This window comes from Danio aesculapii, chromosome 16 (genome assembly GCF_903798145.1).
Source record: "Danio aesculapii chromosome 16, fDanAes4.1, whole genome shotgun sequence".
Taxonomy (NCBI): domain Eukaryota; kingdom Metazoa; phylum Chordata; class Actinopteri; order Cypriniformes; family Danionidae; genus Danio; species Danio aesculapii.
The window spans coordinates 32,425,928-32,443,099 of record NC_079450.1 but is presented as its reverse complement, the minus strand read 5'-3'; the positions used below and the strand labels follow the sequence as shown (position 1 = coordinate 32,443,099).

The 17,172-nt window shown below is 34.9% G+C and overlaps 1 protein-coding gene across 2 annotated transcripts in view; it reads left to right on the top strand.

Moving 5' to 3' along the window:
* snx27b (sorting nexin 27b) overlaps positions 1 to 14,437 on the top strand; it is a 29,256-nt gene extending 14,819 nt beyond the window's left edge. The window contains exons 5-13 of one of the 2 annotated variants that reach the window (XM_056475527.1): positions 2,007 to 2,111; positions 2,201 to 2,279; positions 4,554 to 4,717; positions 6,095 to 6,184; positions 8,414 to 8,563; positions 8,932 to 9,060; positions 12,732 to 12,791; positions 12,862 to 12,910; positions 13,014 to 14,437. In XM_056475527.1, the coding sequence (XP_056331502.1) occupies positions 2,007 to 2,111; positions 2,201 to 2,279; positions 4,554 to 4,717; positions 6,095 to 6,184; positions 8,414 to 8,563; positions 8,932 to 9,060; positions 12,732 to 12,791; positions 12,862 to 12,910; positions 13,014 to 13,084 (897 nt within the window). In that variant the 3' untranslated portion in view covers positions 13,085 to 14,437. Of the gene's footprint in view, positions 1 to 2,006; positions 2,112 to 2,200; positions 2,280 to 4,553; positions 4,718 to 6,094; positions 6,185 to 8,413; positions 8,564 to 8,931; positions 9,061 to 12,731; positions 12,792 to 12,861; positions 12,925 to 13,013 lie in introns of both variants that reach the window. The other variant, XM_056475528.1, reaches the window with a different exon arrangement.
* The last annotated feature ends 2,735 nt before the right edge of the window (positions 14,438 to 17,172 follow it).

Here is a 17,172-nt window from a genome sequence, read left to right as displayed (position 1 = left end):
TGCAGTTTATCAGTTCACAATAGTTAATACTGGCTACATTATGATGTAGCATCCATTAACAATGAGTTGTAATTACTATAATATACAGTTGAGGTCAGAATTATTATTATTTTTTTCTTTAAATAATTTCCAAATGATGTTTAACATAGCAAGGAAATTTTCACAGTATGTCTGATAATATTTTTTCTTCTGGAGAAAGTCTTATTTATTTTATTTCGGCCAGAATAAAAGCAGTTTTTAATTTTTTTAAAAACCATTTTAAGGTCAAAATTTCTAGCCCCTTTAAGTAATGTTTTTTTTTTTCGATAGTCGACAGAACAAACCGTCATTATACAATAACTTGCCTAATTACCCTAACTTGCCTAGTTAACCTTATTAACCTAGTTAAGCCTTTAAATGTCACTTTAAGCTGTATAGAAGTGCCTTGAAAAATATCTAGTCAAATATTATTTAATGTCATCATGTCAAAGATAAAATAAATCAGTTATTAGAAATGAGTTATTAAAAATATTATTTTAATAAATGTGTTGAAAAAAATCTCTCTGTTAAACAGAAATTGGGGAGAAAAATAAACAGGGGGGCTAATAATTCTGACCTCCACTGTGTAATAAACATTTGCTATAGTGCGGTTCTAAAAACACTATGGTATCTGAGGGTTGTCCCTCTTAAAACATGATTAAAAACCACCCTGCATATTGTAAATAGCAATGTGTTATACTTTAAATAATTGTGTAAGGAATAAAACAACACAAACAAGGTAAGATGTTTTTAACATTGATAAACATCTTGAAACGCCTCCTTTATGTTTGTCTTATGACAACAGATTGAATAGTTGTACAACTCAAGGACTTGACAGAAATCATTTAAGAGAAGAGCTGCTTCTGGAATTTAATGATGTTTTACTGTGACCAAAAAACTTATATCATAAGTGTTAGTAGATGAGCTGTTCTTCTGCAGTAGACGGTAACAGTACAGCATCATGAAACATCTCACATGTTCAATAGCAGAATGCCATTGCTGTTCCATCAGCAGCTGCTAGCTCAAAGTCCCTATTGACTACAGCCTCATTAATCACATGACCACTCTGTCTGAACATGCAGGGTTTGTTCTCTGGGGCTGCGAGGCCAGGACTGATTTTAAGCATCTTAGGATGATAAAAATGTTTCATGTCCCAATTTTATTCCATTCCGTTTATTCTATAACTGACTAACAAATGGATCTCTACAGTGGTGATGTTTTTTTTAGTATGCCAGCACAGAAATCAGCATCACCCCACTTTCAATATTTCATTAGTTTTAAAATAATTTCAGAATATAAGCCCTGTCTTCCACACTTCGTTTAACATGATGATGTACTACACTATTGAAAACGATTTGTCACAAATTTTGAAGCCTAAATGCATTGTATTGGATTTAGGGCTGCGCGATATTGGAAAAATCTGACATGCGATATTTTGTTGTGCTGCAATATGAATATAATTTCACCAAATAATAATAATTATAATTGAATTAATTTAATGATTGAATAGTTCAGATGATTTGAATAACTATATTTGGAAAGATTTCATTTATTTAGATTGAATGAGATTATCAAATTTTTTTCAACGCAGTGCATCTGCCTAAATTATAATAAATTACAAGCAAAAAGTTTGGTTATGTTTTAAGGTTTTCAACAGCATTCAAGTGCAGAAAATAAACAATCGAACATCAGATATTGTATAAATAATGTAAAAAATTATAATATTTAATAATATTCTTTAATCTAAATTGCAAGAACACCGAGCCCTGAAATATATGATGAATTCCATGAAGTTATATATATTTATGATAAAAAGGCAGCATTTGTGGTCATGTTGTTATTTGTGCACACATTTGCATGTTTGGTCTTGTGGTTGTGAGTGTGTTTCTGTACCTTGTCGGCACACAGTGTACAAGTGGCCTACAGCGCTGCTCTGTCTGTCTGTTTGGACTGTATTTTTAGGTCTCTGCCTCTCTCAATTTTCCTAGAACTATAATGGCGTTTCGGATGTGGAGCTAAGGATAGCCATGCCAGACAAAACTACAGTTACGGTCCGAGTGCGAAAGAATTGCACAACAGACCAAGTCTACCAGGTACCAGGTTTACAACATTACACTTTACAGCAAATGCTTCAGTTTCCAAATCCACACATTTCATTCTTCCTCACGGTTTCTTTTCTCAGGCGGTAGTAACAAAGATTGGGATGGACAGCATTACTGCAAGTTATTTTGCTCTGTTTGAAGTCATTAACCACACTTTTGGTAAGAGTTCATCTTTATGTTTTGTCCTGTTATACAGTTTTACCAGAAGTATTTGCACTATTTTGGTAGTCATTATTACTCACCCTGTTTTGTTGCAATGCGGTGTAGGATATCAGTGTTTATAGTATTCGTAAAACAATACTACACAAATTTGCACATCAGAGTATTCAAACATGATACAAATTCATATTTTAATACATAGATTAGCTTTGAATATGATTTACAAGCAATTGTGCGTTTGTGGACACAAGATATTGTTTTTTTGTGTATACAATCTCTTTTTTTTAAGGGTACCATTTTAAAAACATTTTCTGTTTTAATATTTTCAAATATAATTTAGTCCTGAGACATTGCTTCATTCTTTATTTTCGAAAAAAATTTAATTCTAATGCGTATCCATAAATATTGGGACATCGACACAATTCTAACATTTTGGCTCTATAGACCAACACAATGGATTTGAAATTAAATGAACCTGTCAGCTTTAATCTGAGGGTATTTACATCTAAATCAGGTGAACGGTTTAGAAATTACAACAATTTGCATATGTGCCTCCCACTTGTTACGGGACCAAAAGTAATGGTACAATTGGATTATCAGCTGTTCCATGGCCAGGTGTGTGTTATCCCCTCATTATCTCAATTACAACAAGCAGATTAAAGGTCCAGAGTTGATTTCAAGTGATTTCAAGTACAGACCAAAAGTTTGGACACAGCTTCTCATTCAAAGAGTTTTCTTTATTTTCATGACTATGAAAATTGTAGATTCACACTGAAGGCATCAAAACTATGAATTAACATATGTGGAATTATATACATAACAAAAAAGTGTGAAACAACTGAAAATATGCCATATTATAGGTTCTTCAAAGTAGCCACTTTTTGCTTTGATTACTGCTTTGCACACTCTTGGCATTCTCTTGATGAGCTTCAAGAGGTAGTCTCCTGAAATGGTCTTTCAACAGTCTTGAAGGAGTTCCCAGAGATGCTTAGCACTTGTTGGCCCTTTTGCCTTCACTCTGCGGTCCAGCTCACCGCAAACCATCTCGATTGGGTTCAGGTCCGTTGACTGTGGAGGCCAGGTCATCTCATCACTCTCCTTCTTGGTCAAATAGCCCTTACACAGCCTGGAGGTGTGTTTGGGGTCATTGTCCTGTTGAAAAATAAATGATGGTCCAACTAAATGCAAACCGAATGGAATAGCATGCCGCAAGATGCTGTGGTAGCCTTGCTGGTTCAGTATGCCTTCAGTTTTGTATAAATCCCCAACAGTGTCACCAGCCAAGCCCCCCCAAACCATTACACCTCCTCCTCCATGCTTCACGGTGGGAACCAGGCATGTAGAGTCCATCCGTTCACCTTTTCTGCGTCGCACAAAGACACGGTGGTTGGAACCAAGGATCACAAATTTAGACTCATCAGACCAAAGCACAGATTTCCACTGGTCTATTGTCCATTCCTTGTGTTCTTTAGCCCAAACAAGTCTCTGCTGCTTTTTGCCTGACCTTAGCAGTGGTTTCCTAGCAGATATTCTACCATGAAGGCCTGATTCATACAGTCTCCTCTTAACAGTTGTTCTAGAGATGTGTCTGCTGCTAGAACTCTGTGTGGCATTGACCTGGTCTCTAATCTAAGCTGCTGTTGACCTACGATTTCTGAGGCTGATGACTCGGATGAACTTATCCTCCACAGCAGAGGTGACTCTTGGTCATCCTTTCCTGTGGGCGGTTTTTGTGATTGCACTTGGTGACACTTTCAAAGTTTTCCCAATTTTTCGGACTGACTGACCTTCATTTCTTAAAGTAATGACCACTCGTTTTTCTTTACTTGGCTGCTTTTTTCTTGCCGTAATACAAATTCTAACAGTCTGTTCAGTAGGACTATCAGCTGTGGATCCACCTGACTTCTGCACAACACAACTGCTGGTCCCAACCCCATTTATAGGGCAAGGAATCCCACTTATTAAACCTGACAGGGTACACATGTGAAGTGAAAACCATTTCAGGTGACTACCTCTTGAAGCTCATCAAGAGAAGGCGAAGAGTGTGCAAAGCAGTAATCAAAGCAAAAGGTGGCTACTTTTGAAGAACCTAGAATATGGCATATTTTTAGTTGTTTCACACTTTTTCACACCCAATCCCTCTTTATCCAAATATAAAACATACATTTATTTTTGTATTGAAATGACACAAGGGATAGATCTGTGTTACAAAATAATAAAGTTTTGAACTTTCTTTTATAATTCTTCAAATACTCTTGACTCTTGGTCTTTCAGCACGCAAACTGGCTCCAAACGAGTTTCCCCATAAGCTGTATGTGCAGAACTACACGTCTGCTGTCCCAGGCACCTGTCTAACACTCCGCAAGTGGCTTTTCACCACAGAAGAAGAGATTCTGCTCAACGACAATGAGCTGGCCATAAACTACTGCTTTCATCAGGTCTGTCTTTATGTGTGTGTGTGTGTGTGTGTGTATGCGTTTAAGCAAATGTAGGTTTGTGAGTGTGCATTTTTAGTTTATGCTGATGTTTTAGGGCTGCAGAATATATCGCTTCAGCATCGATATCGCAATGTACACATCAACAATAGTTACATCGTAGCAGGCACAATAGTTTGTCATTGCAAAGTTTATTCATAATGTAGTGAAAGTTGATCATTGGCTTGTTTTTAGACCTGTGATGATGATTAAGTATTCAAGTAGGATCGCGATTTGAAACGTTTCAATTAGCTAATCGCAAGATACTGCATAATATATATATATATATTATTTGATTTTTTTCTACCCAGAGCAAATGCGTGACCAATAGCCAATTGAGTGAGCACACTTTCGTTCTGCCCGATCAGAATTGCGCAACCAAACTATGCAGAACGCCCACAATAAAGCGAACGAATGGGATGATGGCATATGCTGCTTCAGAAGCAATAATAGACTAATTAATATCAAAGAAAAACAGCTCGTCACTAATATGGGAGTATCTTTGTTTCAAAGTCACAGTCACCAAACAAAACCAGGTAATTTGTAAGAGCTGCCGCAGAATTGTTGCCACAGCATGAGGAAATTCAAACACACCTAAAAAAGCACCACAGATGGCTATATGAGGAACGTCTTGCTAAAAAGTCAACTAAAAGTATTGCCTGTGACACTTAATGTAGTAGCAAGCTACAGCAAGCACAATTTCACAGTTGTTTGCTAAAGTTAATATCTTTTAAGTTCCTTTTTTTTAACTAACACTCACTGAATTTTAGCAGTAAGAAGCTACAATACAGATTATTGAGCTGAAGTTTATCAACAAAAAATAAATTGCAAATCAAATCAAAATCACAACATCTGTCAAAAAAAAAATTGCGATTGGATATTTTCCTCAAATCGCACAACCCTTATTTCAAGAGACTTAAAAACACCAGAAATTCTAATGTTTACAGCTTTAAATTACAAAGAATATTTACATTTTTTTATTATTATTATTATTATTATTATTATTATTGTATAAATACACTATACAGTGATATTTTGCATTTAATTATTAAAGTTTTGTGCCTGAATACTATACAACTTCTTGGAAAATCAGAAAAGCACTGTTTATTTCAATTGCATTTTTGCTCTTTTGTATTTATCTATGCTTGTAATTTGGTTAGTATGTGTTGTGAAGAATAATCGTAAAAATAGCAATTCTTCCCTATTGAGCTATTTAAGTTATCTAGTAAAATTGTATTTATAGCAAAATATATTGCAGAAAAACAATATATTGCAATATTATTATTATTTTTTTAAGATATCGTGCAGCCTTAGTATGTTTACACTCGTCTTCTCTGTCAGGCTTTGGATGATGTGAAAAAGGGATTCATCAAAGTGGGAGAGAAATCCTACCAACTCCAAAAGCTCACTGAACAGAGGAAAATGACCATGGTGAGTCTTCAGACAATGCAGATGTACAGTTAGTGGAAGTAGTTTATAGTCATTTCCATTATATTACATTTCTATTGATTTAACGCTTACTATACAGTATATTATGAGCAATTCCATGCGAGTGCCACTCTTGCTATAAAGTTGATCAAAATAGCGAAAGATACCGTTCTATGTTATTTGTGTAGGCTTGTATTTTACAGTTCTGTAAAACTATTCAAAAATGTCTCGTTATCAAACTTTTTTATTTGATTTACCAAAATCAGTGGCGATTTCACATTACATCCATAACTGAGAGATGTCTCATCCATAACAAAGCTTTTTCCTCATGGATGCAAAATAAAATCAATAAGTTTCTTCTATTGAATACAGATTGATATTTTACTGATCGCTTAACTCTGGTTAGTTGTTTTGAAAAATATAAATCCTGTTAACATAAACAATCTCTGTGAATTTATGTGTCAAGTTTTTAGTGCAGATCTCACATTTATAACACTGGAATTGCTCATATGCATATTTACATTTGATTGGACAATATAATATTTTTATTCAGCATATGCTCATTAAATTAAACATGATTATTAACATTTTATTTGAATAATGCAGTTATAATATTTAATTAATAAACCATATTTGGTTATATTCTGCAACACTGATGATAAATTATTCAAATTTGTGCAGCAAATTAGCATATTAGAAACAATTTAATAGATCAAGACAGGCGTAATGTATTCAGCATTCAGAAATATTCAGCTTTGCCTTCACAAGAATACATTGTTTTATAATACATTTTGATAGAGAACCAATATATTAAGTTCCGTTAATATTAGCATAATTAATGTTTTTGTTTTGTACTTTGAGCATGAGAAAAACATTTTACCCAACTTCCTAAAACAGATGTGTATTAATTAATCAAATGCATTGGTAACCATCATAACATGTCATGTTGTATCATATGAGCATAATTGTAATCTTAAAGAGCCCCTATTGTGAATTATATAGGTCATATTTTGGTTTTGGGGGTCTCCAACAACAGGCTGATATGCATGCAAGGTCATAAAACACTTTCATTGTCTTATAATATGCATTTATTTTTACTTACTTTATCCCAACAACACCCATAAGATTTGTTCAGTGATTCATTTGTTCCCAAATCCCTCCTTAGCGCGATGCTAATCTGCACTGATTGGTTCGATAACCCAGTCTGTTGCGATTGGTCGACTGCGTTCAGCGCAAGACAGAGAGAAATGGCCTCCACGTCTTATCAACAATTTTGAAGTAGTCAGAGTGCAGAGTGTATGTGTGAGCCCAATGCAGGGGTGCATTAAAGCACTGTAGTTTAACATCAGTATATTGCTCTATTCTTAACCATAGCTAAAAACAGCAGCACACATTCAGTATTAATCCACACAGTGAACTTGACCACCGCACATGTGTAGGAACAGCTGACGGTGACCATAGCAATGACAAACGGCAGACGATCGCAAGCTCATAAACGCATATAAATCGGTAAAGATATCGGCACATGCTGCGTATTCAACATGGTTTAAGACGCAAATATAAAGAGTTAACCAGATACAGTACAAGCCGCGTTGAGCTGTTACAAGTAACAAAACACAATTAAATAAACATTTTGCAAGTTAGAGGAGGCAACCATTTTAATCGTCCTTACTTACACTTGTGAAATGGAGAAAGAAACTGATTCATGAACTGTGTACTGTAAAGTTCCTCTCAAGCTCTGACAAAGTCCCATACATCAATAGTCTTTTCTGGTCCTACAAACGGCTGACGAATCCCCCGTTGCAGGGTAGATTATTGCATTAATCACCAGAATGTTCACTCATTAATGTTCACTCATCTTCAGTCATGATCAGTCACACACCCGCACTCTGCTAGCCTTTTAATGGAAAGGCTCGTTCACGTTTTACCGGATCCAGCAGTTCATATTTGGTATTGTTGGTAATATTTGTCATATTTGGTAACAATCCAGACGAACAACGAATCATTTAAACGACTCTGAGTCAAATCTTTTATTAAAGAATCAATATTTTTAAACAAGGCGCACTTTCAGATTTAAACATTAGCTGGATGTTTTCATTCACTTAGAGTTGTGCTGCACACTGCACGGAAGCTCGTTTTCAAAAATCCATAATAGGGGCTCTTTAATGCATCCCAAACTGAAAAGTGACAAAATCACAATGCAAGTTCTTCCTGTGCCTTCTGCCTCTGCAGTATTTAAGTATTCTGAGGACCTGTGAAGGCTACAATGAGATCACTTTTCCACACTGCTCCTGTGACTCTCGCAGGAAAGGTCATGTGATCACAGCGATAAGCATCCACCACTTTAAACTTCACGCCTGCACAGAAGACGGCACTCTAGAGGTAAACGTGTGCTTGGAAGGAGTGAAAGTAAACTGTTGAATTCACAAAACAATTGATCTTAGCACTCCAAAATGGCAGTAATGGTTTTTAGCTAAGAGTTTTCTCTTAAAGCTAGTCACAAAGCTGCTGAGACAAACTTTTACTTAGGAATAGGGCAAAGCCTTAAGCTAGGGTGGACTTTGTTGCTGTGGATGATGTCATAATGCTTATTAACTATGATTGGCTGAAGTCTTTGATTTTGGTGTGAACATGACATTAGAGCAGAAGAGTCTTAAATTTAGGACTGATACGCCTATAATTTTTTACGATTTTTTTGTTATTAATGGCCCAGGTCAGCCTTTTATATTTCTTTATCATTTGTTATTCAGAATCAGGTGATTGCGTTCGATTGGTCCGAGATGCAGAGATGGGACACGGATGAAGAGGGAATGGCTTTTTGTTTTGAGTATGCAAGAGGAGAGAAGAAGCCACGTTGGGTCAAAATCTTCACTCCATATGTAAGTGCTGTATGTCCAGTCAGTGTAATTTTGCATCGTGCATTTATTTTTGTCAGGTTGTTATTATTGCTACCATATTTTCTCATGCCTTTTCATACATTTAATAAGCCAGGTAAGGTACGTTTTATTAGGTCAAAGTAGCGTTGCTGTGTAGTGTAATTCAAATACAATCAGTGTAGTGTGTAGTGTAATTCAAATACAATCAGTTAAACAGACTTTGGCATTCATTTAGTTGCTCAAGTATAAAACGAGACAAAAAGCCGTTTACTCGCACGCGCCTGTCAGAATCGGCAGGCTAGTGCAGAAGCTCCATTGAATATACTGGGGTAAAATAAATGCTCATATTATAAAGACATGGCGGGGAAAATTTTTTATTTAATGCAGTGCTTCTTGTGCAATCTGAGACCCACTTTATATCGGATATCACTCAGCCAGTGAAGATCGCTGATTTTTAAAGAAAACAGACCTTAAACTCACCATATTTGCATTGGCATACACTTCACCGGAAACAATAAACGCAGGTTCACTTTAAACTTGATTTGTTGTAAGCATCACGTCTGAATGAATTTATTTTCAATATAGTAGTGGCACACAAAAAATTAGACAGATACACTCGTCTCTCACATTCAACATGAATTCACATGTGGCATTTAAAAAAACTACTGTGTACTAATTATTTGAAACTGTGTGTACATATATCATACTTGCATTGTGCTTGTATTTAGCAATATCTGCAATTACACTTTATTGTAAAATACACTTTATTTTAAAATACTTAGTGCATTTACTATTATTATTTATAGGACATGAGTTACAACACAATAAAATTCTGTTAGTTAACGTAATTACTAACATGAACAAACAAGGAACAGTACATTTATTACAGTATTTATTCATATTAAAATAGTTAATGAAAATACAGTCATCCATTGTTTGTTTGTTTGACTTTGATGCTATTTTTTTTTTTTTTTAAGAATTTTGTAAAACAACAAAAAAAACTGATTTCTGATGAATGATTTTCAGTGTGTAGGAGCTGAAATATGAACAAACAAAAATGTATTTAAGGTATAAAAATGTGAAATCAATCTTTAAGAACAACTTGAGTTTGAGAACATGAACATGAGTTACTTTCCTCAGGCCATCTACCTCATGAACAGTTAATTTAGTTGCAGTTTGTGCAATACTTTCCTCATACGCACTTGTACTCAGCACCTTATAACTTGTATATTTATAACAAATCTGTACATACAGTTCAACATCTAGAGCTTTTGTCTAATTGCATCTCTGTTGAATGTTTGTCGTTTTTTTTCTCATTTTTTTTCTTGTTGTCTCTTGTCACTTTATGTAGACTGGAAGTTTCTGTTGCCAAAACAAATTCCTTGTGTGTGTAAAGCACACTTGGCAATAAAACTGATTCTGATTGTTTGACACACAAAGCTGTGGTAGGACTCTTATCGAATAATACATCAACTAAAGGAAATAGGAAAAAATACTTTAAAAATTGTAGATAAATTATCTAAACGTTTGATGATGATAAAAAAGATTAAATTATATATATTTGCATGATTCAGCCAAACACACAAGCGTTCTTTTTTTGGCAGCATTTAAATGTAGTTCAAAACTAGCCTAGAACACCATCTGCTGTAAAAGAAAAAAGAAAAACTAGCCTGCTAAATAAAATAACTATCTGCTGTTAAAAACTAAGCTTAGAATCTATTCAATAAAGAATATTGATGCAATTTGGAAGTTTTTCTCATAGTCGATGCAGAATAGTTTCACATCATTCATTATCGATAATTATTGAATATTTTTACAACCCATTTAGGAATATTAGGATTTTTTATTTAACCTCCTTATTTTAATGTACCAACATAACTATGGCAAATAGTTTTAGTTGTAAAAAACAAACAAAAATATCCCGTCTCTTATGTTTTATAATAAAATAAACATAAGTGTTAAGAGATAATACGAGACTCTTCACCTTGATAAATAAAATGTTACAAAGTGTGTGCAATGGTAAAGCGGAAATGCTGAACAATTAAAGCAAACTTAAAGATAGATCAACATCTGTAGGATGTAAATAATAATAATACAGTAATCCTCTAACAAATTATGATAATCAAATATGGGCTTTCAAGTAAAGGAACCAACCATCATTATTCAAATACATATTGAACATTACAAATTGTGAAGTTAAATGACTTTATTAACCCCCATGCTAATACATCTTTCAGGTGGGGTGCTAGTGGCTGGGATGCACAAGAAAAGAAACCAAATCGCCACTCTGGCAACACCCTTACATCCTTTTTTATTTACAGTCTCCTCACTGCTGCTTGTCACAGCACTGTGTTGTTATTCTGACCTGAGTTTTTGATTACGCAACCCAACCAGAGTCCCATACACATATCCCATCTAAAAGCATGTGAAAACTGTGTAGCGATTCCTGCACCATTCTCAATGTGCTTTGCACTTGCGCTCCCCTGGAATCTGTGGTAACTAGGTGACCATCAACCGTTTTTTCAGAGGATGACAAGTGGACAAACCATTACTGCAGTTCCAATACAAGCTTTATTTATGGAGAAAATCAAACGGCAGTGCAGTGTTTGGGTGGTAATTTGGGTGCAGTGCAATGTTGAGATAATTAGTCTACCATTACTACTGAAATGTGTATATTCCATACAAAGTGTGAAGCAGATTGGTTAGTTCTAGTTAAATTAATAGCAGTGCGCTTTTGGCATTCAACTACGTGTGCCTGGAAAATGTGAGCGCGCCAGGTGGGCCACTTGCACACCATGTAATGTAAATGTAATGTGTGTATTCATATAGCAAATTTATTGTGTTTGGCCATGCACACAAAGCTGTTCACAATCATGAAGGGGGGCCTCTCTACACCACCACCAGTGTGCAGCATCCACATGGATGATGCGACTGCAGCCACAGGACAACGGTGCCAGTGCAATAGAGCCAATTCGGTAGATGGCGATGATTGAGAGGCCGTGATGGTTAAGGGCCAAGAGGAAATTTAGCCAGGACACCAGAGTTACACTCCTACTCTTACGAGAAGTGCCATGGGATGACCACAAAGAGTCAGGACCTCGGTTTATTGTCTCATCCGAAAGACGTTACCCACTGACAGTATAGTGTCCCCTTCACTATACTGGGGCATTACGGCTCACACAGACCGCAGGTTGAGCGTCCCCTGCTGGCCTTTCTAACACCACTTCCAACAGCAACCTCGTTTTCCCATGTGGTCTCTCATCCAGGTACTGACCATGCTCTGCCCTGCTTGGCTCAAGTGAGTAACCAGTCTTGGGCTGCAGGGTGATATGGCTGTGGCGCTATGCTCCTTATTTGGCACGCAAGTCATGCCCCTCGATTAGAAAGAACCATAATCATATTGGCATTCCTTCCAAGGCACACGTTCAGCAACTACTTTTAAATAAACCTATAGCGCTTCAAACCTAACTTTATTTCCGTTATTGACAATGGGGTTTGGTCAATATATACCAAAACCGTTTTATCAGCCCAGATCTAATCTAAAAACATACAAGCAAGTGTGTTACAATGCATTTTCAACCATATTTCCTAGCCCTAATTTTATTTCATCATTGTCCTGTAAACACACTCAATCTGCTGATTCGCGTGCACTGAAGATGTCTTTTCATTCCTAGTTCAACTACATGCACGAGTGCTTCGAGAGAGTCTTCTGCGAGCTCAAATGGAGAAAAGAGGTGAGCACTTCAGTTCTATTAAGCATCAGCTTGCTCTTCTGCATTATTACATGATTGCTTTATTTTCCAGGTTGAAGAGGAGGCCACAGACAAGGACAACAAGAACTGCAGTAAAGATGGTATGTGCGGTAAGGTAAGGCTCTGCCTGCCTCCGTCTCCAATCACAAACATTAATGCCAGCCCATAATGTGTGGTCTTAAAAAAGCCGTCTCTGTTTGACAGAATATCTTCCAGCTGTTGAGACACAGAAGGGATGGAGGCACATGAACGAAGAGATCATCTCCTCCTCCTGATTTTCTCAAGTACATGCACACCAACACTAAACGCAGAGACATTTCAGGAAAACATTTCAGCCCCTTACACTTACACACACACACACATACTGAAATATGAAGCAGGATATGTCAACCACAGTGCAACCATGAACATAAGAAACTACAAGAGACTTTTATAGACTTGCGCCGTTGTTTGATTTCATTGGACTTGACAGGAAAAGCGATTGACGTGGACATCACCTGTCATGTGACTGGTCTTCAGATGCAGCAAACTGAGGAGCCGCCCAGACATGTGCGCCTCTCAGAATGTATCCATTTACAAAAACAAATGAACATGCGAAGATGAAAAAAAAGCAAAAACCATTGCTACATTTTCCACTCGGACAATCAGAGTGAGAGAGGGAAAGAGAAAAGGAGCCAGTAGAAACGAGATCAATACTTTCCATGCTTTTCCCCACACTAGTTTGTCTCTTACCTCACTATTGCCACTGTGTTGGTGGTAGGTTTGTACAGATTTTTCAGCCCTTTGGCTGAACTGAGGTTTTTAATTTAATTTTGGTTTCGTTTATTTTATTATTTTTTTTGGGATGATCTCATCCTTCTCTTATTCTCCAAAGCAGTATTTGATTATATTAGCAACCGCCAGGCCCAGATGCAGTTTCTGCATAAAACTTAATGGACATTTATTTGTCCATGTGTAATGTGTGGGTCAATAACATGACACTCCTTTTTTATTATTATTTATTTTCAATATGGTAAAAATGCAATGTTCATGTGGACAGACATTTAATACAGCTCTTTATGATGAAGAAAAATGAAATCCGACATTATTATTCTGCCTTTATGTACTATTAAAAATCATAATATCCTTTTAAAATATGAAGTCGTGATTATGATGCTCGTCATATTCAAGATCTTTGCTGTCAGAATGTATAAAGTTCAGCATTGATTGACGGCTATATTAACACTAACCCCATTGGACAGTCAATGTGCTGATCATTCTGGAATTTTTATTGAATATGTGATCATTTCAATGTTTATGAAACCACAAATATGCTTTAAGTGCACTACATTTTGATAAGACAGGATGTAGCCATCTTGTCATTCTTGAATAAAGAAAAATGTTGGTTCAGCAGTCGTTCGCTGAACTGTAAATGGTGAATGTTGGGCTTCAGAATTATCTCCCAGTTGACAAATATCATTTCAGAGGCTGTCCTTGACCTATATACATATTCATATATGTGTACATGTGTATATTATATAGAAACTGGGGGAATAAATACAATAAATTAACCGCACTTTTGTCATTACAGAATTTTCTAGAACCACATATACTTTAATAAACAGTTATTGTGAAGGAAAAAATGCTAATCTTTTGTTGTTGTTGTTTTTTTTTACTATATAATTTCCATAATTGAAAGGAATTTAAGTCATCCTGTGGTCCCACAGTGGCCTAGGCACTGTCACAAATTTGACCAAAGCCATCTGAAACCAATATGAAAAAATTCTTCCCTCGTGGAGATTCTTGCATGTCATTGACCCAAAAGAGAGAACTTTTAAGCCGTAACAAAATGGTCAGTTTCAGTTATTGTGTGTGGGTCTGGCTTTGTGTGTGTGTGTGTGTGTGTGTGTTGGAGTTTGCTCAAATCATTTCTGATTGAGTTGTATTAACAGTGTTATAAATGTGAAGCACCGATTTGGAAAGCCACCAGTGTTAGTTTTTTTCAGTTAATGTTTTTGACTTTAAGGATGTCATGCCTTCATCCAGCAGCAGGGGGCTCTGAACGCACATCAGTTTTTTTTCTTTACCATCTTTCTTATTGTTGCGCAGGCGCATACAAAGCTGTCACTCCAGAGCTGTCTGGATATGTTTTGCACTTTTTAAAATGGGGTGTGTGTGTGTGTGTGTGAGAGAGACAGCATGTTGTTTCTGTCCTGTATTTTTCCATAACATTTATGTCATTCACTCATACTTCAGAGAAATATTCCAGGTTCAATACAAATTGCCCAAACATTCAGAGTGAGACTCTGAAACTCAAATGATTTTTGTTGCTTGTTTAAAATACTTGTATAAAATTCGCTGAAACAACACAACTCCTAAGTTTGTTGGGATAACTTAAGCGTTTTTACAAATTTAAGTGGATTGAACAAAATAATCAATTTGTGTTAAGACAGCAATGTCAGAATTGTGTGGAGCCCTGCATTTTTTACAGTACATCATGTTCATTACTGTACCATAAAGAAAAAAAAGAACTGGTCGAGTCTGTAAACCTTAAAATACTGGCATTTATTAAGTCTCTTAGTGTTTTTGAGAAACCAGTGTAGCTTATTTAAGTTGAAATGTATTTATTTTTTTCACTTTAGTTTTTGTTTTGTTTTTTATAATGTCTAGTTCTTATTAATTGAAAAATTGACGTTTTAATTGTCATTTAAATCAGGGTAAACTACATGTTAATAAGAAATATGTCTTAAAAATATGTGATCTGCAACTACACTGAAAAAAATTATTCAAAGATGATTCCTTGGATTTACTCAATTTTTTTTTACGTTAAGTGGTTGTAAACAATTTATTTGGGCTGAATTTAAACAAACAAATTAAGTTGAACATTATTACATTTAATATGTTTGTTTAAATTCAACACAAATAAATAGTTTGCAACAGTTTTGCATGCAACACTTTTTTCAGTGTAGTTGAAATAAAAAAAATTGTGAAACTATGATTATTATCATTATTTGTATTGTTACTATTATTAAAGTTTTAGGTTGTGTAATTTTTTTTTTTTATTGTTTAGAAAATTTATTTAGTAAAGCACGTTGAACTAAATGAAAATCAGAAACATGACAAATAATGATAATGTGATTTTTTTTTTTTTTTTTTTTTTTTTTTTTTTTTTTTTTTTTTTTTTTTCCAAATAGTTTGTTTTGCTAGGAAAATATCTAAATGCTTTCAGTAAGAAATTCTGATTTATGTTTAAATAATTAGTTTGAATTAATATCCATGATTTTCTACATAAATTATATATATATTTATATATATAAATTAATAATATATATAAATAAATGATAATAAATTATACATATCTATACATATCTATATATATATATATATATATATATATATATATATATAAGCATAAGAATGCTTTAAGTAGTGTTGAACCTGGAATATTCCTCTAACATACAGTGCGTGAGTGATTATGATCAGTGGATTTGTGTTGTGTTGGATTAGCACAGCTGTCTTATATAAGAGTTCTGCTGGTTATCAGGAGCTTTCACAGATTCCTGCAAAGCCTCTCATAAGCATATGCTTCAAATCTTTCTCGTTTTCTTCTCAAGCGGCTTCTCTGAGACTTTAAGATGAGACTTTCAGCTTCCCTCTCCCTCTCTCATTCTCTCCGTTCCTTTGCTCTGGTCCTCTTTCTATATTGACTGAAATTTAATTTATTTGAATATGGAATTCAACACAAATATCTGTGTACAGTATTTTCAGCAGCGCCGTGCATTTTTTGGGGTACCTTTTCAAAAAATAAGGCACAAAGTGACTCTGAGGTGTAGAATAAACTGATGAAAAGTACACGTACTTTGAATAAAACAAGAGAAAAAAGTATCTGGAGGGGATTTTGCAAAGGAAATCTCAAGCTGACTTGATTTAATGTAAAAGCAAAATGTTTGGTAATGTTTGGTCATAGCATTATAATAAAATGTAACATATTCTTTTAAATAAATTGATTTATTGACTCAAGCGTTGTGTCTGAGTGACCTTATTGACATTTGTGGTCTGCCCGTGAGATTCGGACCATTTTACCACACCTGACTCTATAGTTTTGTACTATTTTACTAATTTACGAATTGGATTTTTAAAATACTATTAACTAAAAGTCCTATTGTTATTATATTAACAGTTTTGCTCTTAAAATTAAGCTATATAGAGAAGAATGTCACTAGTACACTGCTAAACTGCCTAAATTTAAACTAAAATAAATAAATAAACTAAAATATATATTTAAATAAATATAAATAAAAGTATCAAATGCATTACATATAATTAATTATTTCATTAGTAGCAGCAGAAGCAGTAACCTATTAGTATTATTAAACTAATGGAA